The sequence below is a fragment of the Dasypus novemcinctus genome, chromosome 11, assembly GCF_030445035.2.
Source record: "Dasypus novemcinctus isolate mDasNov1 chromosome 11, mDasNov1.1.hap2, whole genome shotgun sequence".
In the NCBI taxonomy this organism is placed as follows: Eukaryota; Metazoa; Chordata; class Mammalia; order Cingulata; family Dasypodidae; genus Dasypus; species Dasypus novemcinctus.
Genome location: NC_080683.1, coordinates 10,254,750 through 10,280,548, shown reverse-complemented (window position 1 = coordinate 10,280,548; position 25,799 = coordinate 10,254,750). Strand labels below are relative to the sequence as shown.

The 25,799-nt window shown below is 52.6% G+C and overlaps 1 protein-coding gene across 2 annotated transcripts in view; it reads left to right on the top strand.

The window, feature by feature from the left end:
* Positions 1 to 25,297, top strand: part of BTBD9 (BTB domain containing 9) — a 475,382-nt gene extending 450,085 nt beyond the window's left edge. Inside the window, exons 10-12 of one of the 2 annotated variants that reach the window (XM_004460278.5) lie at positions 5,685 to 5,763; positions 23,949 to 24,140; positions 24,584 to 25,297. In XM_004460278.5, the coding sequence (XP_004460335.1) occupies positions 5,685 to 5,763; positions 23,949 to 24,122 (253 nt within the window). In that variant the 3' untranslated portion in view covers positions 24,123 to 24,140; positions 24,584 to 25,297. Of the gene's footprint in view, positions 1 to 5,684; positions 5,764 to 23,948 lie in introns of both variants that reach the window. The other variant, XM_071218440.1, reaches the window with a different exon arrangement.
* The last annotated feature ends 502 nt before the right edge of the window (positions 25,298 to 25,799 follow it).

The window sequence follows — 25,799 nt, the reverse complement described above, 5'->3', positions numbered from 1 at the left end:
TCATAGTTTTCACAAACACGTAATCAAAGAAATAAAACATAACAGTTCACATCGAAGTCTCCTTTGTTCCCATCACCAGTCCAATCCTCTCCCTCTCCTCAGAGACAACCACTGTCATGAGCTTAGCATATATCCTTCCAAATATTTTACAAGCATACATGTTTTTATGAATAGCATGTGTTGTTTTGTGTGTATACATAACCCCACATTGTATATCTTGACCTGAAACTTGCTCTTTAGCAGTCCTTTGTGTTTTTATCTCCCTCCACATTGATCTTTGTGGAGAGCGTGAGCAACTGCTAAGCCTTGTCTTTTTTCCAGTTTACCAGTTATGTGAATCAAAAGATACCCTCAACATACAGTAATAGCAGCCAGCAGCGTCTGTGCTTTTACTGTGTGCAAGTCGTGTTTCCTCAGTTAATCCTAACAACCCTAAAAGGGAAGTAAGTGCTTAGGCTTTTCTCGCCCCTAGTTCACACAGGAAACTGTGTGATCCACTCGAGTGTGCGCTCCGCATGTTTCTAGCAACTGTGATCTCCAGCTGCGGAGTCGTGACAGAGACATGAAAGTGAGGTATCAGTGATGGTCCAGGGCTCAGAAATGAAACTCGTGTGACGGCGGACACTCAGTGCCCCGGCCTCCACATCATTTCTCCTCGGTGGAAGGAGCATAGACCAACAGTCGTTAAATCTAGATCCGCTGTTGATTCCACACCTAGAAACTCTGGGATGTTTCACAAGTTGCCTGTGTTCTCTCTGCCTGGGCCTCCTCGCCTCTGCAGTGGGCTTGGAATTGGCTCCCTCCCTTACCTGACAGACTGGGGGGGAACCAGATGAGATTGGTTAGGATTGTGAAGCACTTTGCAAACCACACAGGGGTCCGCAAATGGGAGAGGCTTTTGGGGTAACAAGTCTTGGTCCATTTCTTCACCATGATCTTGTATGCCTCCTCTTTCCTCAAGCGCAGCTTTAAAGAGATTGCTTCAAATCCTTTGTTTTTCTGATTTGTTTAATTACTGTGCTCATGGTAACAGCATGGTTCTTCCTTTTTAAAAAAATCTTAAAATATATAGTATTTCAGCCTCATTATGGATTAAATTGTTTGTTTGTTTTTTTTTTTGCTTGGGGGTAGGGGAGCTAAGGATCCAACCAAAATTTATAGCTTTATTTCTCTGGGAAAATCACTTCTAAGCTTCAACCAACTAATTGCAAGGGAAGTTTTGGAGCACCACCAGTTTGTAAGTTGGAACCTCTGTACTGTTTGCATCGTTCAGTCATTGGTTCATAGAAGAATAGCTCATCTCCCCAGTGAGATTACAAACTTCTTAAGGATGACACTACCTCTTACGTGGTCTCCCAGAGCACCCAGCAGGTGCCAAGCTAGAGAGCATACTCAGCAAATGCTTGTTTAATTTTTCCAAAGTGCAGCTACCCATTTGCCTCAAAGAAGTGCTGATGGGGGTGCCTCGGATGGCCTCTGGAAACCTCTGCCTTAGTCATTAAATCATTCGGTGTCAAATTTGAAGGAACCTGGGAAATCATGTGGTCCAGCTTCCCTGTCTCACAGGTGAGGCCCAGGAAGGCAGCATGTCTTGCCCAGGATCACTTGGCTAACGACGCTAATTGTTGTTAGCACTTAGTGTATCTCAGCACTATTTTAGATCTTTAAAATTTGTTAATCTATACAAAAAACTTTCAGATAATTTTATTATTTCCATTTTACAGATGAGGAAACTGAGGGCCAGAGAGGTTAAGCGGCTTGCCAAAGTCACACAGTTGGTAAAAGTAGCAAAACCAAGAGTCAAACCCAGGCAGAGCCTGTGCTGTCAGCCTCCACGCAGACTGTCCCCGTCAGGGAAGTGGCAGGATTAAAGCCAAACCTGCTGTCTTGGCAGCACCCCAGTGCAGCAGTTCCCAGAATCCAGCGAGCCTCTCAACACAGCAGGAAATCGTTTGCATAATAATATCATAGAGCTGGCATTTTCACTTGCTTCATCTCATATGATCTGTATTAAATCCTTGGGAGGTACCTTCCTTGAATGCTTATATATACATCACACCAGAAAATTACACAAGTAAAGTAAATGTCTTGAAATTCTTCTATCCCAAGCTAAAATCTTGGTCAACATTTTGGCAAACATTCTGACAGCTGTCTCCTGGAGTACATATTTACACTTGACGTAATTGGGACCTCATTTCTGTAGCACGGTGGGTGGTGTTTTTTCTGTCGGCACTGGACACACGGGGAGAGTCGGGGCAGGAGCAGGTAGTGAGGGCGCAGTCCTCAGCCAGCGGTGCCAGGCTGGGGCTTCGCGTCTCGGGGGCTTGGTTGGGTTCTCCGGTTTGTTTTGTTTCAGTCAGCTCTCGAAGCAAAACCCACATTTACCTTTTGACACCGTAACTCCTCTTCAGGCCCTCCCTCCCCAGCCCCTGGTCCTGCTCTGAGCTGACTGGGCTGCCGTGCCCCCGATGCTCTGTTACCTTTCCTGCAAGTCTTGCCTGCTCAGGGGAGATTCTAGGTACGCGGTGAGTCAGGATACTTAGGCAGCGGTGAAGCTCAACAAAGATGGCCGTCAGCTTTTGCGTGGACTAGGTGATGGTAGTGGTTTCCTGGCTGTGTGAAATCTGAGGCAGTGGCCTAGAGATTGCCCAGGGATTGTAAATGTGGTTTAGAGAGGGAGCTGACTTTCCCCGGGCGACCACGTTTCTCCATAGAGAAGCACTTAATGTTGTTTTGGAGAAGCTCAGGGCAAATGAAATCTGATGTTTGGAGAGGGAGAGAGAGATGCTCATTCCCTCGTCCTAACCAACTTGCCTTCTTACTGACACTTTAGTCCTAGGGACGGTATCCAGTTTTGCTGAAAATGAAATCATATATTCCAACATGGGCTGTGTTAGTGAAAATGAACTCTAATGCGATTAGTTATTAATGCAATGTAATGGAGGACTGGTGTTACACTGAGACCTTCTGATCTTACCACTTCACGAATGCTCCCTCTCGCTTGGGCTGCCACCCTGCCAGCCCTGCCTCCCCACGTGAGCAGCGGACAGTGACGGCAAAGCCTTGAGCTCCTGCGGAAGGCCTGGGCTGGGGGTGCAGGGAGAGCGGAGCAGAGGGGGATGTAGTGAGAGACGTGGAGGCGAGAGGAAGGAGACAGGGTTCGGGCGCTGGCGCAGCCCAGATGTCTCCCGGCAAGGACCTGCTTCTCTCCCTGCCACCATCCCAGAGGCCTCGTGAGGGCGCTCGCTGAGCCCAGGCCCAGTCAGGGCTGCTGCCCTTTGAGAGCGGCAGGCTTGCCACTGAGTGTGCGTTTTTACTCTATGTCCAGAGTCACCTGAAGATTTGTTTTGTTTTGTTTGTTTTGTTTTGTTTTTGACAGGCATCAGGCTAGAAAGCTAAGAAGAGCAAAATCTTTTTACTGTATCTCCTCCATTCCTCACCCCCCACACACACACTCCAGTCCTGTCTGTGAAACTGTGACTTGAAGCAGTAGTTGTCTCTGGGTATTGTCGCGGTCTCGTTTCTGTTTCCCTTTCCTGGCGGGGTGGCCTGGGCAGTGGCCCGGGGACCAGCGCTCGGGGGTGCGGTGGCTTCCTGGGAGCGGGCTGGACTGGAGTGTGGGGTTGGCAGGAGGCGGCCCCCACTTCCCCCGGCCTGCTGGAGGAGGGACGCGTCTGTGCTCAGGTGGGCCGCGGAGCTCGCCGTGACAGCCAGGCCTGTGCAAGCCCCGCGGGCCCCGGAGACGCCCCCACCGGCCAGAGGCTGCACCTCATCCAGCACACCCCCCAGAGAGCCTGGGCAGGTCTGGGGAAAAGCGTCCCCGTGGGAAGAATGAGCCGAGCATGCACGCTCTGTGGATGGTCAGCTGGCATCACCTGCGTGAAGGGATAATAGCATTTCTGCAAAGGGAGTGATATTTCTTATTCTGTTTCCAGAAAACTGCTTTGAGAGGCACAGAGTTTGCACACAGGATGGTAACGACTTTTTAATGACCTTAAGGGGACCCAGGTCCAGGCAGCAGTGAATCAATCTCAGCGGGAGGCTCATCGTGAGAGAGAAGATGGAGCACCTGAACCAAAGCGGGGGAAACAAACAGCAAATACATATATTTTCTTTGGTAGCGTTACTTGGTAATTAGACAATTACAGGAAACAGCTTCCCAGCAGCTGGCATTTCCACTGTGTGAGCGGAGGAGGGATGGCAACAACTGTGAACTCCTCACATTTATTATAGGAAATATTACTGGAGTGTACAGTCGCAGGGGCCATGCACTCCTCTGGCGCATTCTGATGAGCTGCTGAGCGTTAAACCAAGAGCGCCGCTGCTCTCGGCAGGGCTCCTTTAGGGCCTGCTCCGCTGGGTTCTAAGTGCGCGGGCCCAGGCCGTGCCAAGGGAGGAGAAACGCACCTTGGGAATCTTTTTAGGCTGCTTTTGGGTCCACCTTTCTGGGAACCTTTTGAGTAGAGCGTTGGGGTGGATGCATGTGGAGCAGGAAGGGGAAGGTTGGAGGCCTGTGGGGAATCTCTCCCCAGGGTCATTTGCTGGAGAGATGGGGAAGGGCTGGACTCTGAGCTGGGGAGCCCGGGGTTCAGGCCACCGAGAGCGGCACCTGCCTCTCCAGCGGCAGGCCTCCCCCGGCTGGCCAGCCCACACGCCTGCCCTGCTTCCAGAGTCTCCTCCTGGGCAGCTGGTGGAGCTCAGTGGTCGAGCGCCACCTTCCCACATATGAGGTCCCAGGTTCAATCCCCGGCCCAGTACCTAAAAAAAAAAGAAAAAGTCTCCTTCTGTAAGAACCCCCCACCAGGATGTTCTCCCACCTGCACGTGCCTCCCCCAGTGACTGCGTTCATTCGTCCCAACAGCCCCCAGAGGTAGGCTGTGTTTATGAACTCTAGTCAACCTTGATTGTTTTAGCTTTATTTTTTTTTAACATTTTTAAAATTTATTACCTGCCTCCCCCTCCCCCCCCCCCCCCCCCGTTGCCCCCGTTGTCCCCATTGTCTGCTCTCTGTGTCCATCTGCTGTATGTTCTTCTGTGTCTGCTTGAATTCTCATTAGGCGGCTCCAGGAACCAATCCTGGGACCTTCCAGAGTGGGAGAGAGGCGATTACTCTCTTGTGCCACCTCAGCTCCCCGTTCTACTACATCTTATTTTCTCTCCTCTGTGTCTCTTGTTGCGTCATCTTGCTGCGCCATCTCTCTGTGTTGGCCAGCACTCCTGCATGGGGCGGCTTTCCCATGCAGGGCAGTACTCTTGTGTGGGGCCGCATTTCTGCGTGGGCCAGTTTGCCGCGTGGGCCAGCTTGCCCGCACCAGGAGGCCCTAGGGATCCAACCCTGGGCCTCCTGTGTGGTAGACGGGAGCCTAGTTGGTTGAGCCACATCCATTTCCCTGTTTTAGCTTTAGCCACAGTTGTCATGGTGTGAAGTTGTCCACACATTGCTTGCACTTGTTTGAATCCCAGCAGTCAGAAGCGTCTTCTCTGCGAGATTGTAGGCCAAGTAGGGACACTAGATATATCCTGTCCACCGCCGTCACCCCCCATCCCTCCAGGGGCGCTTCTGCACTTCCTCCTGCAGCCCAGCGCCCCCCAGGGCAGGAGGCCTTCCTGGTGAGCACAGCTCCAGAGGGCCTGCGCCGTCGGGGCCTGTGTGTAACCTACAAATGGCTGTGCTTCCTTCACAGGTCCTGGCAGTCAGTCACCTTTGAAAGACAGCCTGCCTCCTTCATCCGAATCGTCGGAACACACAACACAGCAAATGAGGTAAGGGGCTCCTTTCCTAGGAGTTGCTGTGAGATCTCATGACGTACAGGCCAATACTGCTTCCCGAGCAAAGTGGACCTTTGTCCCACCTGCTAATGGCCTGTTGTTCAGAGAACTTGCTTCAGAAGACAGTCCTGCTCCTGCACGGGGGGATGTCCTTATCATCTCTGGAGGTTTCCTCTCTAGCGCATGAAAGTCAAGCCCTGTTGCTCTGCTTATTCCTCCCAGCCTCTCGGCGGAATCCATCCAACACCGCGGAGCCCTGGGAGGGCACACGCCCCTCCCTCGCCCCTCCCGGGTGGAGCTGCCCAGGCTCCTTGGTCCTCCGAGTGTGGGGTGTGAGGAGCCCCAGCCCACAGGGTGGCTGCGGTGCGCAAGGGCTGGTTTTCTCCGTCTTCCACGTACAGTTGAGGACGGGGTCCTAGGCGGGCCTGCATGTCCATGTTCAGAGTGAGCCACTTCCTCCCAGGCCACCTTCCAGGGGGCGGGGTCGCTCACAGAAGTTCCTTCAGCCTCGGTTTGAAGGGGGACCAGGGAGGACCGCTGCCCTGCACTTGTGGCAGCGCGCAGGGCGCCTGCCTCGGGAGGTGCTGGGTCCCCACACGCTGCCACGCGGCCCTCTCTGGGACAGAAATGGCCTAAAAGAAATGCACTGGGTTCTTTTGGATTACAAAAGGGAGGAGTAGAGAAACCCTGGAGTTTATTGTCCAGACCAGGACACTGTTGAGTGTGGAGGAAGGCGCTGGCTATCATCCCCCCAGGACGACACGTGTGGAGCAGGGCTGGGCCGGGCAAGCCTGGGCGCGATGTCCCAGATGCCGCGCCACCTCCCACCAAGCTCACATGTCACTTAAGGTGAGAGTGGCGTCTGCTTCAATTTGGAGTTGACAAGTTTCCGATCCATAAGTTATTTGCCTTTTTTGTTCGTCAGGTAGGGAATGAGTGAGCACTAGTGTGCGGGGCCGCGCTGTGGACCCAGCCTCTCCCTCTGGCCTCTCTGTGTCAAGCTGTGTCTAGTGTGTGCCCCGAAAGAGCACCGGTTAAAGACAGGAAACCTCAGGAAGGGCGCGGTGGAAACTCCAGAGGAGAACGAGAAGCAGGAATCAGCAGCCATTCCGCCTTGCTGCCTCAGCGCGTCGCTCTCACGCCCACACCCTGCAGGGCAGAGGGCCCCGCACCGGAGCTCTGCGCTGGGGGGTTAATGCTCTCTGGTCACCACCTTGAAGTTCCCAATAATTTTATCTCTGAATTGTGTTTTGTAAGTGGGGCCCCAGGGGGTCCCTGTGCCTGCTGCCGCCCGCTTGCCTGCCCAGGACAGGCTCTCAGCCACCCGCTCCTGGACGCGCCGGCCGGCGCCCCGGGCCCTGCCCAGCCTCCACTCACCCCCGCCCACGACCTGCGGGCCTGAGCCCTGGGGGATCTGGCGGGCGGCCCCAGGCACGCACTTGCAGGGAGGAGCCCTGCGCCCAGGGGAGCGCGGCTGTAAGTAGCAGCAGAAAGCGCACGAGCACGACCTTTGGGCCGGGTGCTGTGTGCTCCTTGTGCACTAGCCTTGCACCTTCAGGAGCTGGCCCCGACTCCTACTTGGTTTTCAGCTCATCGGAATTCTAAAGGTGCTTCCCATACTTCGCAGCGTGTTACAGAGTGGACATATTGCGATGGTTTATTTTTATTTTGCCTTTTTAGTTATTTAGAATAAAAATGATCCATGCCCACCATGTGTTTCTTTAAGAGATTTTGTTAAACAGAAGCCTGAAACTTTTTCTCTTACCTCTTCATTTCAAAACAAGCCTGAAAATTGTGAAAGTAGATAATTTCTTACTTAGAAAGCACAACAGTCAAGAATTCTAAACATCAGTGCATAAAAGCATTTTTTTTTTTGGATAGTAAACATGGAAATCTGAGTCTGCATGTTAGTATACATTTGATCTCCAAACCAAACATCATATTTTTCTTACTTTGCCAATAAATCCAAATTTTTCTTATAACTGACTTGGAAAGCAATTAAAATCTATCTTGATGTAATATTATATTGAGCTAAAATTAAATACCTTTAATTTGTAGTCAATTGTTTCTTATATAATGCATAAAAAATAATTATCTTTTACATTTCTAAATGGGATTCTGAAATTGTGTCTTACAATGAAGGTAGTTCTTAAGTCAGAAAATGTTGGGGTGTGCTACAGTGAGACTGATTACGATTTGCTTCCAGGCCTACTCTCAGAAAAAGAGCCTCAGACATTTTATTTCAAGAGATATTTTATATGTAGACTAAGTTCCCATAATGGAACTCTAAAGTTGGAATGCAGGATCTCTCTTCTTTCCCTGACAAGTTTCCCAGAAGTACCTACAAGGAGCCTGAACCACTGTGGTGGAGACCTGGCCCTGCCGTTTAAATGGATGGGCTCTCGGGTCACTAATTAACTGGAGATCTGTTGCTTTTGACTGGTGAGCAAAACTTGGTCAGCTGCTTTATTGAATCAGTTATCCCTCAGGAATGAAAGAAGCCCCAGTGTCGTGTGGCCAATTGGGAAACATCTTAAATTGTAAGATAGTTAATGAATAGCATTCTAAGGTAAGATCCATAAACTGTATAATTCTCAGAGCATACAAGAAGGCATTTAAAAAGTTTAATTCACTAGACATCAAGAATATAGCAGCCCTCAGAGAGAACAGGCTTTACTGCAGCATCGTGGGTTCCAGGACATCATTTGGAAAAGAAGCATCACCTACCTTCCAGTGCAGCAGAAACGTGCGCACCATGGAAAATTGTAAGGCACGGCGTAGAGGTGTGGAGGGACAGGGCTTACGTTAAAGGAAGGAGGATAACCCGGTGTGTCGGGCGGGTCTCCTGGGGCGACAGCTCTTGAGAGCTGTGGTGTATAGGTGGCAGCTGGGGAAAGGAGTCTGGGGCCGAGAGTCAGGAAACCAGGATAGCTGGCAAGTCTCAACAACCCAGAGGAGCCAGAACTGTGCTGTCAGAAATGGGGTCAGGGCACCTCTTTCTCACAGTGGAGCAGGGCAGGTCGGCCGAGTCCTCAGCCTGGTCCTGCTTGCTTGCCAGGTGACATTAGTGGCCCTCATTTTAATCAGTCAGGGCCTGATTCCCTGTGGCTACTGAAAGCTTGCATACCCAAAGACCTTTTGCTAATTTCTGGAAGCATAGAGGAAATTGGTCTTTGGCATGGAAAGGTGAAAATGTGTCCATTAACAGCAGTAGAAATTTGGATGCATGAACTCTTACTGCCCAGGTAAGACCGTTTACTGCAAATGCTGCCTCATCAGTAAAAGGGAGGGGTCAACAGGTGAGGGCGGGGATAGTGCGGTTTGGAGGGGCTTCTGTGAGTTGAAGAAGCATTCAGGGCAGTCAGTGACTGGTCTGTTCTGGCAAAAGGTGGAAAGTGGCGTAGACAGTGCGTGAGTGGTCAGACTGCTGGCTTTTTAGAGAGCTCTAAGTGAGTCGCACACCACCAGAAGCCAAGTGAATTGACAGCTGTGTACCCGTGGCGATGAGAAACAGCCCCGACCTCCGCACATCCCTGCAGACATCTCTGCTTCTGTTTGAATAGCAGAGGGTGGGATACAAGGCAGCAAGTGAAGGCAGGGCCTCGCAAGCTACCAGATTCACCTTCCCTTGCATTGTAGCTATGTGTCTGTCTCTCTCCAGGCTGCCGCGCAGTCCCGCCTCCACCAGGCGTGGAGCCTGTCTGCTGCATGTTAATTTTCCCCACTTCCCTCCGATTTGGGCCAGCTCTCGGGTGACGCCTGCCTCGGCAGTCTGTGGCGGTTCAGATTTCTTGATCACCTGTTTGGGCACGCTTCTGATTGACTGCAGCATTTCATCCCTGTCCTCTGGGAAGTGTGTGTGCTGCTGGCAGCTGCCTCTCACCTTCCTCTGTGAGCACCTCGGCGGTGAATTCATTTCACTTTTTAGCTACGCTTCGGACTTCTCTCGATAAATTCCCCTAACGCTTACCTCTTAAAGACTCCACCACTTCCTTCAGTGACCTCCTGTGCCTTGTGTACTTGGCATCCTCCTTATCATTTATCTTCACTTCTTAGAACATTTCCTTTCATTTCCCACCAGTGTGTGCTCTGTCATCCAGCTCCCTCCTCTCTCTGCTCTGTGAGCTCCCTGTGCTTGGTGTGATTTTCACACATCTCGTGTTTCTCTCCTTTACCCTTGGACACTCTTCACGTCCTCTCTCTGTCCACTCACAGGGTTTGCTTCATCTTCCTCTCGTGCTTCTCACCAGGTGGCAGGCATATGTCAGTTTGTCTTTAAGCACCGCCAGCCTCCTGTCTTGTTCTCCTTCAGTTGTTTTCATTCATTCGTCTGATTCTCCCCAGTGCCGTCCCATCTCCATGGCTCTTTCCTCAGTTACTTTACAGTGGTCACAGTTGCCAATTTAGCAAATTCACAGTCATTCCAGCATAGCTGCTCACCTACTTCTCCAACTAAGCAGCACCTCTGAGCCCCTTGGGAAGCAGCTACGGCTACCCTTTCTAATCCTTTATCGTCTGAAAAGGGTTAGAAACGGGGCCTCATCAACAAGACTGCAAATGTCACCCACTTTATTTCTCCGGTGGCTGCTAGGTTTCAATTCACACGGTGCCACCAAGCCATACTAGTTCTCACGTGGTCCCTCACACACACTCGTTTGCTTTCCCTGCGTCACCTACTGTTTATTCATACAAGTAGTATCCTGGTCCTTTGTTGCTTTGCTGAGATAATTAATGAAAAGAGGCGCACACCCATACTCTCAAATCAGGCTGGGTCTAAATGAGAGCATGTCTGTGGACCTGTGAAAATCAGTCAGTGGGGTTAAAAGAAATAGATGTCATCCTTCTTTCTGTGATTTCTATGAAAACCTGGATTTGAGGGAAAGTTCTGGAATGATTTTGCAGTAGGCGTGGAGTTCAGGGCAGCAGCAGCCCCAGGGTTTAAAGAGGACAATAAGAAAAATGAACTCTCAGTACTCCAGAAAGACAGGCTCCCTGCTCTGAGAACCTACATTCAACTTTTGCCAAGTCAGTAACTCCAATCAGGGATGTATTGACAGTCTATAGGCAGCTCTCAAGGCTACATTTTACTTGCTGAATTTTTGTCCTTGACGAGAGAAACTGTGTCTTCCTCACTGTTCTAGCCCCTGCACCTGGCATGGGGCCAGCACATGAGAGTATGGCGTATTCAGCTAAATGAATGAATGAACCTGTTAGACTGACCATCCAACCCTGTCCTAGTCCAGCCAGTCAGACAAAGAATAGAGGACAAGGTTTAGTAAAATGACTTTTCATCACAAAAAACGCCGTGGCATTCCAAGGCAAAATCCCTGTAATCATATTCAAGAGTTTCTTGAACCAGAACCTGAGGGTTTTGTAAATGGAAAAGCATGTAAACCAAATATCTCAGCATCTCCTAGCTTAGGACGCTTATAAAAATAATGTTGTTATTATTACAAATGACAATGGCAGCTAATACTTACAAAGCACCTATTACGTGCCAGGCCCTACTCTAAGACTTTATATTGTGTCATTCGGTCCTTACATGTGAAACAGGTTCTACTGCTACCCTCATTTTAAAGATGAGGAAACTCAGAGCCCAGTGCTGATGAAGATGTTGCTCAGTGGGCGCTTCTCACACAGTGCTGTGGGAGTATAAAATGGCCACCGCAGCTGGGGAGTGGTTTGGTGTCACCTCCCAGCACGCGCCTCCTTCCCTATACCCTCCCACTCCGGCGTATATTCCCTAAAGGAACCCTTGGGCACGTTCAGGCTGCCAGAATGAGAACGTTCCCAGCAGCACCATGCAGAAGAGACCCAAACGGAAACCCCGCAGCCGTCCCCGCACAGAAGAATGGACGAGCCGCACTTCGGTATGTCCCGCGGTGGACCACGTGTGTGGACAAAGAGCACAGCATGCCGAAGGCAAGGACCTGGACACAGAGCGCACAGATAGGTCACATTCATGCAGATTCAGAACAGGCCAAACTAAACTGTAATGTTTAAGGATAAATGCACAAATAGTAAACTAGCTTTTAAAAAAGCAAAAAGCAAGGGGATGATTATTATGCAAGTCAGAATTGTAGCTTCCCTGGGGTGGGGGCGCTCGGATCAGGAAGAGACACGTGGGGGGAGGGCGCCAGCAGATCTCCTCGTGTACATGGGTGTTGACTGTATCATTATTCAGTAAATTGTACACTTATGTTGTATGTACCTTTTAGTGTATAGTTTTCACAATGAAAATGTCTTGTTTTGTAAGCAAAAGTCAGGAATGATAAGGAAACTGAAGCTGAAGACACTCGGTAATTGGCTCAAGGCCAGTCCACCGGGAGCCGGGATTGAATCTAAGACTCTGACTCTTAACTTCCAGGGTGCTGTGTCTCCTAAAAAAAGGTGCAGGAATAGTAAAGCCATACCTTTCAGCCTGGTTATCTGAGTCTGACATCAATGAGCTGATGGTTCCTGCAGGCATGCTTCATGCACCGGCCGGTGCTGGATGCCAGGAGAGAAACCGAGGCAAATCCCTTCCCTTGCAGACAGCTTCACTGCCCGATATAAATCAACCCACATGAAAAGAGATTTAACTGTAGGTGACATTTCAAATAGCTGTGCCAAGTTGATCGCAGGGACATAAGTGCAATGGCATGAACAGAAGTGGCGATTGATGTGGATGGATGGGGGGCTGGCACAGCAGGAGGAGGGGGAGTTCTTCTCGGCTACAAAATGGATCAAATGATCCCAGCCTCTCGGGGTCGGGCAGAGATGAATGCTGTGATGGCGTGGAAGGCATGGGGGGGTGAGGGTTGCAGATCATGCTGCACGCCTGAAACTTGCCGTGTCGAGAATAGTAATTGGCCCCTGCGTTTGCCTCAGGAGGGTGTGCACAGGCCAGCACCAGCAGGACAGAAAGTCTGCGAGTGGCTGCTTGAGCTGCCCTCCAGGACCACTCGGTGCAGAGCCTGGGGTAGGCAGGATTTATTCACAGGCTTCTGACAGGCCGGTGAGTGGCTGTGGGCTCCTGGTGCCATCCTCGTTCCCATAGCAACATGTGGCTCTAGTGAAAGAAAAAAGCCAGGGAAACAGACTCTGTAAAAAATAAACACCCATTCCTGGCATGGGGATAATTATTTCCCGGATTTGCTCCCCTGGTCCAGATCATGCCCTCTCTGGTTCCCCAAGGATTTCCCTGCAGCATCCTCTAGAGGATTGTCATCCAAACCCAGAAATACCTCAGAGCTGTCATGTGCAGGCCCCCAAGGTCCAGGGCTGCCTGGTGGGGACGGTGAGCTCCAGGGACGAGGCCCGTCTCCCCGTGGCAGAGCTGCAGAGAGAAGCAGAGCGAGGGAGAGGCCAGGCCCTTCCCTGTGAGAGCTCATCAGAGAGAGATAGACAGTGCCAGCCTCACAACTCCCGCTTCCACAGGTGGGGGGACCCGGCCCTGCAGGGCTTTCCTGTCCCAGGCAGGGGACAGGCTGTGCACAAATAAAACCTGCACAAGGAGTTAACAACCGAAACGATGCAGGTTTCACGCGGCACCACGGATAGCCCGTGTGGTGCTCGTGAGGCAGAGGTGGCATTCACAGGGCAGCACGAGGTCTGGGCCAGAGAGAAGGTCAGCGCAGGAGCAGCAGGGCCTGGCCACGGGGACGTGAGGCCCACCCAGCCGTGGCCTCCATCACCCTGCAGCTCCCGGGCAGAGACCACGTGGCTTCACCTTCATGTGTCCAGCAGCACCAGCCCTGCGCCTGGCACACGGGGCCCCTCCGTACGGCAGGCCAGGGACCAGAGCTGGGCACAGGGTTTCAAAGGAAATCCCCTCTCAGGACTCGGCTGTGACAACCTAGACTTGAGGAACCAGGAAGAACTGAGGATGGCGCTGGGCTGTAAACCCCATCGGTTTCGGGTAGAACTGTTGATGGTCATGAGAAAGCTTGAAGCATTTAATTCCAAGGAAATACAGGCAGGAGGAAAGCTGGAAGCTCAGACATAAGCGTGCAAAGGCGGTCAGGCCAAGTGCCTCGGAAGATCAGGTGTTAGGAGTGACTCTAGCCAAGGTGGTAGGAGTAAGCTCTAAGAACAGCCGGAAGGCAGGGGCGGGGAGGGGGGGATGAGCGGAGGAGAAGGGAGAAGTGAGCCGAAGGCCCACGCGGGCTGGGAGCCCCACCGTGGGAGCCAGCTTCACCCCGAAAGCAGCTGTGTGAGCCCCACCACGTCACCTATCCCGGCTCTCAGGATACTTGTCTTAAGATAGGAGGAATAAATTAGAACTTCTGAGTGAGACAGGTAAAAGGCAGAGAAACATTTGATTTGTAGCATAATTATGGAAGATTTTATTGGGAAAAAAAGTCGGGGAAAGTGACACAGCATTGAACACAAATCATTGTTTCAAACAACCCACAATCTTTTCCCATGTTATTGGAGCAGCAATAATTCTGCACCAAACAACTGACCTGGGAGAAAGTGCCCCCGGAACAGGGAAGTGAATGGAAACATCCCTCTCGTGAGGATGCTCTCAAGGTGGCCGCAGCCGAGCCAGCAGTTAGGAGTTAGCCTGCGCGCTCCCTCAGCTGCAGCCCTCAAGACAAAATACGCAAAACATGCCCAGGGCTCTGGGCCGCAGCCAGGCGCCCTCGGTGCCGGGCCCCCTCGGTGCCGGGCCAGTGGGCGGGACTTGGTAAAACCACATCTGTTAGGTGGGGAGGTTCAGGCATCCCAGACATCCGGGAACAACCATTACCCTTGGCTTGTTTTTTTTTTTAAAGTAAAAGATACCTGTACCACTCCAGGGCCAAACTAAAATGAGAGTGAGTGAACTTTTCCCTGGATCTCTGAAGGGTACACACATAAAAAGCACCAGCCAGGAATTCCAGTGCTGTCTACGGTGATACATCTTAGAAGGGCTTTTTTTTTCCCAGAACCTTCCAGGCAGTAATGTTCCAGTTGTTTTGGGGTACTGTATAGACATGGGAAAATGAAAGGGAAATCATATTCAACATTGCAAAGTTAAAAACTTGCCATAGGGAAACGGACTTTGGCCCAGTGGTTAGGGCGTCTGTCTACCATATGGGAGGTCCGCGGTTCAAGCCCCGGGCCTCCTTGACCCGTGTGGAGCTGGCCCATGCGCAGTGCTGATGCGCGCAAGGAGTGCCGTGCCACGCAAGGGTGTCCCCTGCGTGGGGGAGCCCCATGCGCAAGGAGTGCACCCGTGAGGAGAGCCGCCCAGCGTGAAAAGAAAGAGCAGCCTGCCCAGGAATGGTGCCGCCCACACTTCCTGTGCCGCTGACGACAACAGAAGCGGACAAAGAAACAAGACACAGCAAATAGACACCAAGAACAGACAACCAGGGGAGGGGGGGAAATTAAATAAATAAATAAATCTTTAAAAAAAAAAAAAAAAACTTGCCATATACAAGCACTTTCTCCAAGAAACTTACTTCTGTCCCTACAAGAGCTATAGTATTTGGCTGTCTTTGGCCAAAGCAATGCTGAAAAATTATTGCTCACAATTTGGAAATGTCTCCCAATGAACTGGGTTCCTTAATTGAAAACAATATTTTGGGCTGTTCATATGCACATCTATAAAACCTTCATTTATAAAAAGGAATATTTTCTTGGAAGCAAACTTTGTTTTTAAAGGAACACAAAACACTTGCATAGTCTATAGATGAACTGTTACCTTCTGTCCTGAAGTGAACATGAGCGATGTTAATTGTCACCATCATCGGGACCAGTTAATGTTTACTGAACACTGAGTGGGTATGTGATGCCACCACACCAGACATTGTGAGAGAAAAATAGGAAGTCTTCAGAGTAGTATAATTTAGAAGCCATGTCTTTGTGTCTAACTGGTAGGTATCTATTTTATAAAGATGTGTCACCTTGTCAATGAAAGTTGAAAGCTTGGGTGAGAAATCCTATTTGTATTGGTTGGCATAGAAGCAGTTGGTGAAAATTACTCAGGAGAAACCAAGAAAGCAAGGTTGAGTCATTGATCTACATTTATTAAATTTCCCCAATTTCTGCTACAGTTTGCAGTGGACTGTCAGGCCAACTGGGAAAATTAGCAGAGGCTGCTGCTTTTAAAAACCTTGAAGAAATGTCAAGCAAAGAGTGCTTGGGGAGCCCCTCTAATGAAAGGCGGCAGGCAGTGGCCAGCTGAGGGCTAGCCTGATCACGGAGAAGGGGCTAGCGTGCTTGTGTACGTCCTTTCCAGAGACCGGGGAGGAGAGAACACCCCAGCCAGTCTGAAACATGTTGAGAATTACGGCTCTTAGAGAGGAGAGGCAAAGTGACAATAAACAGCAGCTACAAAAAAGGACACCCACATTGTGAATAAGGCTGCGGGGGAGTCACTCCCGCGACCACATTCCAAATTAGCCAGCGCCTCTCGGGACACAGCCAGAGGCCATTGAAGGTGGTTCAGCAAAGGTGCCCCTTTGTGAGCAGAGGCAATCAAACAGGCTAATGGGATACATGATTGCCGAAAGGGGCAGGGAAAATGATGCAGCGACGGTGGTGATGGTTTTGCATAAATCAGTAGAGCGTCTGCTTGTATGCCTCATTCACTTTGGGCCACATCCTTTCTGAGGAGTATTGCACGATTGTGAAGGTCCAGAGAGAAAAAATTGAATCTTACAAGCTCCTGAGCAAAGCGGAAACTCTGGACTTGGCTGTTTCATCCAGAGAAGGCTTGAAGTGGGCTGAAGAGCTGGGGGATGTGGTGGGCAAACGGCACACTCCCCTGGGTGGTGGTAACTTCCACAAGCAGAACGAGCTGGCGACGTCCTCGGGTTTCCATGTGAAAAGAGCAGAGGCATCGCACGTACAACCTCTCCAAGGATTGGGAAGGCAGCTGCAAGCCAGCCCCAAGACCACGGCACCAGTGCGGAGCCAGATTCCCCAAGACCCGCTCACTTCCCACCCGTGATGCTGAGAACACAGTCAGGCCCGCCGCAGCCCCGCTCTCCAGATCCCCTTTTGCAGCTACGTACATTGGCAAGTGTCCTGGATCCCAAGGGAAGGAACCGTAGCCTTGCACGTGAGGGCGCGGTGAGGTGCTAACAGCCACGTTGATGAAGCGTCTGCGGTGGTCCAGAAACTAGGCTGGTGGCTGTGCTAGGCTCCGGTGGGAGGCTTGCATTACCACTGGGATGATGGAGCTGGGCCCACTGTTCTGAAAGTGGGGGGCCTCTCCCCCTGTGACCAGAGAGGGTCGGGAGCCTGGTAGGCTGCTCCCCACCCTATCTGCGTCCCTGCTCGTCACGCCCGGGTCATGCACCTTCCTCTCTGTAGCCTTCCCTGGCCTCTCCCATCCAGACAGAATAGATTTATCACACACCTCTGACCTGTTAGGACTGACCACAGGCCAGTGTCATAATCATTTGTACGAAGCAGGCATCGGGGTACAGTGGACAAGAGTCCCAGCTTTAGGGCTGCTCAGCCCTGAGGCTGCATCCCAGCTTCACGGACAAGCCGTTTCCTCCACTGGTCAAAAAGCAAATGCACACACACTCAGCTCAGCATCTGGCCGTGGGTACCTCTGCTGCTGCGCCTGGCCCTGCCGGCTGTGAGGGCCAGACAGTAGGCACGTGTGCTAGACGCACGGGGCAAATCCAATGGCAGGAAAGGCTCTGTGGAACCCTCGGAGAAGGGCAGGGCCTGCCGTGCCTGGAGCCCGGGGAGCCCACCGCCCCCACCTCCTGCAGCGCAAAGGAGTCCAAAGACTCCTCAGTCACCATGGACCCTTTATCAGTCTTGATCCAGTCCGTTATCAAGTTCTGTTTGTTGTTGTTTTTAAGATTTTATTTATTCCCCATCCCCGTCGCCTGCGCTCGCTTTCTGCTCTCTGTCCATTCGCTGTGCGTTCTTCTGTGTCTGCTTGTCTTCTCTTTAGGAGACCCCAGGAACAGATCCTGGGATCTTCTGACGTGGGAGACAGGCACCCAATTGCTTGAGCCACCTCATCTCCCTGGTTCATTGTGTCTCTCATTGTCTTTTCTCTGTGTTTCATTTTTTGTTGCGTTGGTTCACGGCACAGGCCAGCTTCGTCTTCACCAGGAGGCCCCGGGAATTGAATCTGGGACCCCCTATATGGTAGACGGGAGCCCAGTTGCTTCGGCCACATCCACTCCCCTGTTGTTTTCTTTCAGATGTCTCTTTCATATTTATTCCATACTGCTAACTATTTTACCTCAGGGGATTTCAAGGCTTAGGGGTGTTAGCATCTACTTCTTTCTAGACATTTGTATTAGTTGCCTTTGTGGTGTCAGGGAGGAGAACATGGGTGATTTCTCTAGGAGAGAGCGCCATAGCGCGCGGGTGGGATTCGCCTGTGTGCTTGGGGGTGTGGGGATGAGCGGCTGCTGGCCTTAGTCTTTAAGAACAGATCGGGTCATGGCTAAAGAGGGCTGTGTGGTTTCCACTGTCCAGTTATGGAAGAGGCCAGTCAGGCTGGACGTGGGAGTCACAGCGGGACTGAGGAGCGCGAGGCGTCTGCAGGCCGGGCAGCCGATGCGCACTCCTGCAGCCCGCGGCCAGTGCCCAGGTCCCTGCCGCCGGTGCCCTCCCCGGGAGACGGGCACGTCCTGGAGAGCCAGCCGTTCGTCCCCGACCACGCTGAGCCTTTACAACTTTATTTTTCAATCCAGGACTTTTATTGATTTGTTTATTGTTGCTCAAGGCCCGGAGAGGGTGAAAGGATGACAACGGCTTGGTGCCTGAGTCAGATCAGAATTGATAGATCAGTGGACAGAGGAGGAGACGGTGGGCTCGGGAGGGGCCGCCTGGGCGCAAGGGGACTGCTAGAGCGGAAGGAGAGAAGAGCCGTTCAGTACGGGGGAAAGCTTCAGCCAAGGTGACAAGCAGGACAAATGAAGTCAAGTCAGGGCCCTGAGGAGGGGCCTCCCGAGGAACTGCCAGGGAGGGAAGAGCAGGGATTACACAAGGAAGCAAAGAGAGAACACGAGCGGGTGAGGAAAGTGCCCCGCATCGCGGGGGAGGAAGGGTGGCAGCAGAACCCAGCCTGCCCTGAACACGCTCTGTCCAAGGAAGATGGGACACGGCAGGGGGCAAAGGAGGACTTGGGGCCATATCGAGAAAGAGACTAGAATACAGAATGTTCCGTGTCGGGGAGACGAGGCGAGGGGCTCGGGTGAGGGGGTGGAAGGTGGCCTGGTGTTTCTGGGGATCGCCCTGGCGCTTGGCAGGGGCCGCAGGCGTGTCCAGAACGGGCCCCCCCTTAGGAGAAGGAGGGCTCGGGCCCGCGGGCTGTGGGGGCGCGCCTGCAGGTGGGCGGGGAGGCAGGTGTCCTGTGAAAGGCAGGGAAGGTGAGAGGGGAAAGAAAGAGGGTCTGCGGGGGTGGCGCTGCGGCCGGCTCACTCAGGAAGGCCCCTGGAGGAGGGAGCAGCTCTGCGGGCGCCCCATGGAGGGCGGTGGGCCGGGAGCGGCCAGGGCCCACCGAGGCCTCTCTCGAGTTGGAAATGTGTGGTTTGATACAGCGGAAGATCAACAAACAGACGTGAGAATGTGGGAAGATGAGTGCGGCAGGAAGGCAAGCACAAAATTTAGATTTTGATGTAACTTGAGTAGGTGCCACCTCAGTCCTCTCCTCCATGAACTTGATCCTGAAGTAGGAGTTTGCGTGCATGTGCCTGCGCGCGTGCGGAGGATGCCGAGCTCCTCGGGAGGAAACGGCCAAGTGCCTGCAGCCGGCCCTCCTCCCCAGCCCACTGCCCAGGCCCTGCCCACAGCGGGGGCGCCCACAGCCGGGCACCAGGGCCCTTCTCTGCTTACTGAGCAGCCGCTTCTCAGGAGCTACTCACCAAACGTGCACGAGTCGACAGCCCCAGCTGGCAGGCCCCACGGGAGGAAAGCAGGGGCCCCTCCCCGGGGAGCAGTGGGGGCAGGGCTGCTGGCAGTGTCCCAGGAGCACAGGCCAGGCTGCTCCCTGGTGAGCTGGGACGGCGGCCGTGCTCCAGCGCGGCGGGGCCTGCCGCTTGCACCTGGTCCACGTGGGCTCCTCTGCAGGCGCATGGCTGTGCACCAGTCACAGCAGGCTCATTTAACCCCGGGCTCAACCCAGGTTCAGGGACAGCTTTGCAGCGAGTTGCCTCATTTCACTTAGAGTCTAGGGCCTTTGACCAATTTAGGGGGCGTCCAGGGACCAAAGGGAAAATCTCTGGGATAAGGCCCGTTGTTTGGAGAGCCCGGCTCCAGGGTGTGTGTTCTGGGTTCTAGAAGTCCTGGTCACTGGTGGCCATCTGGGTACTCCCTGCCCCAGTTCCTGTCACCTCACCAGCCCAGCACACCTGTTCCTCTCATCTTGCACCCTCAGAGTCTGAAGCCACCCCCTAAATCCACCCCAGCTGAGGCCCCTGCCTGCACTCTCTCTGCCACCACCCTCACTGACCTTAGCCTTGCTGGACCTTTGCCCCACCTCTGGACCCTGCCTGCCTGGCGAGTGGCAGTTCCTCCCCTCCAGCCCCCACTGGGTCACACAGCGCCTGTGCAGCCCTCCCCCAGCTCCCCAAGCGCTGCGCCATGTCTCAGCCTGCAGCACCTGGACTCGCTTGCATTTACCCCAGTCCTTTACACTGCTCCTCTAGCCACGGTCCCTGTCACTGTCTCCTTGAGCCCTCAGGTGCCATCACTTCCTCTTTGCCTCTGCAGCCATCCTGCTCAAAGCCCCTCCCTCCGTGACCTCAGGGCCCTCCATCTCCAGTTCTGGCCAGGTTGATCCCCAGGGGACCCTGCACCCACCTTGCGCACACCCCATGGGGCCAGGACCTTTGTTCCCTGCTCGTGGCGCAGGCTCCCGCTGTGAGGAGCACTGTTTCCTCAAGGAGCAGCCCTGCGTGCCGCAGCCCAGGGCCTCCCTGGCTCCCTTCACTGTCTGCCCCTTTCCTCGCAGTTCCCAGGCCCACTCGCCTGCTTCTTGCTCTGTTGGTGCCACCGGACACCACAAGGCTCTTTCTTCCCTCACTTAGGTTATTCTGACCTGGAACACCTCCTTTTTTGTTTTTTTTTAAATTTATTTATTTATCCCCTCTCCCCCCCCCCCCCCCCCCCCGGTCTGTTCTCTGTGTCTATTTGCCGCTCCTTGTTTTCTTTGTCGGCTTCTTTTGTCAGCGGCATGGGAATCTGTGTCTCTTTTTGTTGCGTCATCTTGTTGTGTCAGCTCTCCATGTGTGTGGCGCCATTCCTGGGCAGGCTGCACTTTCTTTCCCGCTGGGCAGCTCTCCTTACCGGGGAAAATTCCTTGTGCGTGGGGCTCCCCTACGCAGGGGACACCCCTGCATGGCAGGGCACTCCTTGCGCGCATCAGCACTGCACACGGGCCAGCTCCACACGGGTCAAGGAGGCCCGGGGTTTGAACCGCGGACCTCCCATGTGGTAGACGGACACTCTGACCACTGGGCCAAGTCCGCTTCCCTGGAACGCTTCTTGAACCCTCAAATGTCCTTCTCCTTCCCCCCACCCACCCCCAGGCCCTGCCTGTTAATTTTTATATGAAATGCATCGAGGGCTTAGATTCTTCTAAGTGCTGTAGGGTGATGACCTTCGAACATTTTTGTTTGCATGGCCCCTAAAAGAGCTTTGCGAGAAAAAGTGTAATCCTTGGAACATTTTAGTTTGAGATGTAAAGTTTTTCACCATAAGCGTAAATACAATTATTTTGTGTTAATATGGCTGTTTCAGTTAGCTAAAGGCTTCCAAGGCAATAGACCAGAATGGGCTGGCTTTTACAAGGGGATTTACCAGCTTACAAGCCTACAGTTCAAGGCTGAGAAGAATGTGCAAGTCAAGGTATCAGGTGATGCTCTCCCCCAAAGACTGCTGCCGGCGATGCGGGCTCCTGTCGCCTGGCGGCGCATGGCGCGGTGCACGCCCCCTTCTCCTCCCGGTCCTGTTGCTTCCAGCTTGGACTCCCTCCAGCCCCTCTGCTCCTGGGGCTTCCTCTCTCCCAGCTCCCACTGATGTCAGCTCCTGGCTTCCAGGGCTTTCTCTCTCAGCTTCTGGGAGTTTTTCCGCTCTGAGCTCCTGTTTTGTTTTTCTTTTTTTACTCTCTGTGTATTCATCCTGTTTATAAAGGGTTCCCACAAGAGGATTAAGACCCACCCTGGCTCACACCTCACTGCAGTGACCTAATCAAAGGCCCTTAACTGAAGTAATTTCATCAAAAGCTCTCACTACAATAGGTTCATACCCACAGGAATGGGCATCGTCTTTTCTGGGGTACAGACAGTCTCAGACTACCACAGTGCCAAAGAAGAAAACAGACATTTACAGGATGGAAGATGAAAATTGACTACAATTCTTAGAAATAAATATTTAGTGACATGATTTAATGAAATAGATTTTTAACTATTAATACACTGAAAAAAGCATATTAGATCAGAAAATATTATGAAACAATTTTATCCACTGGTTTTAGCCAGTGTATCTTGCAAACTTTTTGATAACTCTGGAACAATTCCAGTTATACTTAAAAGAATCAGCACTGTATCCACAGCTAAAAGAAATTAAAGAGACAATGACAATTAAATGCAATACCTGATACCAGATGAGATCTAAGAATGGAGGAGCAAAGATTCCAAAGGACATTATTGGGACATAAAAAACTGGAACATAGTCTGTAAACTTTCTATTAATGTTAAATTTCTTGAACTCAATAACTGCATTTAAGGCAGTAATATATTCTTGTTAAGGCAAGTAAATATTCTTGTTCGTAACATGGAAGTGTTACGTGTTCAAGGAGTAGGCTGTGTGCAACCTGCTCTCAGATGTTCAGAACACAGGAAGGGGGGAGGAAGTAGATGTGGCAAAGGTGGCAAATGTTAAAAGTTGGTGAATCTGGGTGACTGCAGGGTGTATACTGGAGCTCTCTTAATGGGGGTCACATTGTTTTTGCAACGTCAGGTATGTTTAAAAATATCTCAGATTAAAAAGGTAAAAAAAAAAAAAAAAGACCCCACCTCAGCCTGTACACGTCAGGTGTTCTAAATTCAGAGCACCTCACCCAGGCCCTAGCCTCCCCCTCACCGGGGGATGTGTCAGTAGGGAAGATGGGGCGGGGGCGGCGGGGCCCAGGACTGGCTGGAGGGCGGGCCCCAGTCCTGCACCTGGCCTCGGCACGGGGAGTCTGCGTGCTCCAGAGCAACACGCAGGCTGGGGCAGGCGGTGCGTGCGAGGCTGCGCCTTCCTCTCGTGAACTGGAGAACGCTGTTGTGCATTCAGGCACATTCTTGGACTCATAGAAAATACAGAATCTGGGACTCTGGACCTTGGTTCCCTTAGAACTGCCACCAGCATCGTGGACAGATTTCATGCCCAGATGGAAGACCATGGCGGCAGAGGGCGCGATTACTCCCCTTCAGAGAACTCAGGACGGGCGCCCGGCTCGAGGGGCACCTGCTGGTTATTCCGCAGAGGGAGGAGCTCCCGTGTGGCGCTGCGAGGGGCGCGGGCCAGATCCCTGCAGGCCTGCCTGGACCGCACAGCGCCCGTCCAGCTCTTCCCTCTGCAGTGCGTGCCTGCTCGTCCCCCACACCGCGGGGCATGTGCTCGGGCCGCACTCCCGAGTCTGCCGGTGCCTGGCACTGAGCCCAGAGCCCAGAAGATGTTTCCCACGGACACAGCCCCGGGTGGGAGGCTCCTGCTGGCTCCTGCGGGTGGCTGGCCCCTCCGGGTGCTCCTGCCCTCTGGCCACAGTCCCCACGCTCCTCTCCTGGGGTAACGCCCTGGTGACTTTTTTTTTTTAATACACAACAGCTCTATTGAGATATAACTCACATAGGCTACAACCTACCCATTTAAAGTGCACAATTCAGTTTTTAAAATATATTTACAGAGTTATGCCGCCATCACCAGCATCAGCCCATTGACTTCTAACTCAACTGCCCAATGTAAGAATAAATACATTTTAAAAGAAAAAAGAATTCATGGGACAAAAGTAGCAAAAAATGGAATAATCCAGTGAGAACATTTCACAGGAATCTATGCCTGGTGTCTGTAACCCTTGGCCACAGCCCATCTACCTTTATTCCAGCTGACTGAACACGTTCTCAGCCGCCCCGTGCTGTCCCCTAGATGCCGACAGGCAGGGACTCTCTCTCGCCCCACGTGGTGGCTCCCGGGCACCCGCCACTCGTGGCCACTCATTGGGTCTTCTGCTTCTCTCCCAGGTGTTCCACTGTGTCCACTTTGAGTGTCCGGAGCAGCAGAGCAGCCAGAAGGAGGAGAACGGAGAGGAATTAGGGACAGGGGACCCTGGCCTGGCCGGTCAGCAGCTGGACCCCCACGCCCTTCCGTCCAGCCCGGGCTCGGCCTCGCGCCCCCCCAGCCGGCAGCACCAATAAAGAGGCGGCAGATGAGGAGTGAGTGGGTGGGCCCCAGGACGGCAGAACTGTGTGCTTCTTGAGCAGGGGTCTCCGTTGACCACCCAGGCCCCCATTTCCAGAGAGGGGCAGATCCGGCGGAAAAAGCAGACGTAGACCAGGTTTTCTCCCAAGGACAGAAACAGGCTGCTTTGTTCTCAATTTGTTCGAATCAGGCTGGTCTCCAGGGGGAGAAAATGGGTCTTCAATCTTCATCAGGCGCACCATTAACACCCTACCTCTCTAATCTAGCCCAGGCCCGGGAACAGAAGGAAGTAATAGGCAGGCGGGCGCTGGAATACAAAAGCCGGGAAGGCGAGGAGGGAGAATGTATTAGGCCTTTACTACCGGGAGGCGCCCTTCAGGAAATGGGTTTTGGTAGAGGGTTTACTTTTATGGAACACATCGCCCTGGCAACTAAATGACTTTTTTATTTCTTTTAGTCATTCTCCATTTGCTGAATCATAGGTGTTCCAGGTATTTTTGAAATGCCCAAACAGCAAATCACTTGTTTCAGTCCCTTCGACGCTGTAATTTTCCTTCCTTCGTTGTGAGCGGTTATGCGTGGGGTAGAGCAGAGAAATCCCGGGCACGTCTCCTAAATGAGACGCAGATGCAGCTCATCACGGCACCTGGTCTGACAAGGAAAAATCCTGAGAGGAAGTTCTGCAAAATACACAATGAGCAAATCAATCTGTGGACACTGGAGTAACGCTCGCTCGAGCTGCGACGTTATTAACCTGTCGTTCTTGAAATGTACCACATTTCAAGGCACACGCTCTTAAGCTGGGAGACCACAGGGCACATCGTTGGGCCCCCTGCTGATTTAGTGTTCGGAAGTGCATATACGGAAACATACCCCGGGTCCCGGGCTCCCGACCCAGCCCAGGAGCCGCGGGAGCTTGGCCGCCCGGCCCTCGTTCAGCGGCATCAGTGTCACAAGTGGGAGGGCCTTGGCGGCCACGGTGGGGCCGCTTGGGGTGCTGTTTTCTCCCCCAGCACCCTACACGACTGGGGGTTGAAAAGAAGCCGTGGCAAGACGCCTTCCGCCTCATCTTCATCAAAATGATTTCATTGGACTATTGTAGCTTGATCTGGCTGTTTTGTCTCTTTCTGAGTGATTTCCATTCCAATGTTAACTACTCTTTGTAACTTGATCAGATTATTGTCTGTTTTTGTTCGTTTGTTTCTTCTCTCCTGAGTTCTCCCTTGTCCTAAACAGCCTTCCTGAAACTCGCTGCCACTCGCTGTTGCTGGAGGGTCTGCTTGTCCCCTGGGCGCAGCTCCGGTCCTCTGCACGTCCCGTGGCACCCTCGCTGGGGTGTAGAAGGACCAGTGGGTCAGCCAGTGGTCAGCTCGAGGGCTTCTGCAGGTCCAGCTTGGTCCGAGTGCTCCATCTTACTGAAATAGTGGGGAGCAGCAGCCTCACGACGAGGCAGGCAGCTTGTCTTCCGCTTTGAACACAGGTCAGCAGAAGCGGATGGTGCCCGAGGCAGGGAAAGGGCCGAGCTGGGCGCAGGGAAGCCGCCTGGTCCCGGCAGAGGGGCCAGCACTTTTCCCTCCTGCTCCTCAGCCCCCCGCGTGGCGCCGCGCTGAGCTCTGCCCGCTTCAGGGCGTTGGTGCCCGCGGGACCCGTAAGCGGTGCTGCGTTTCATAACG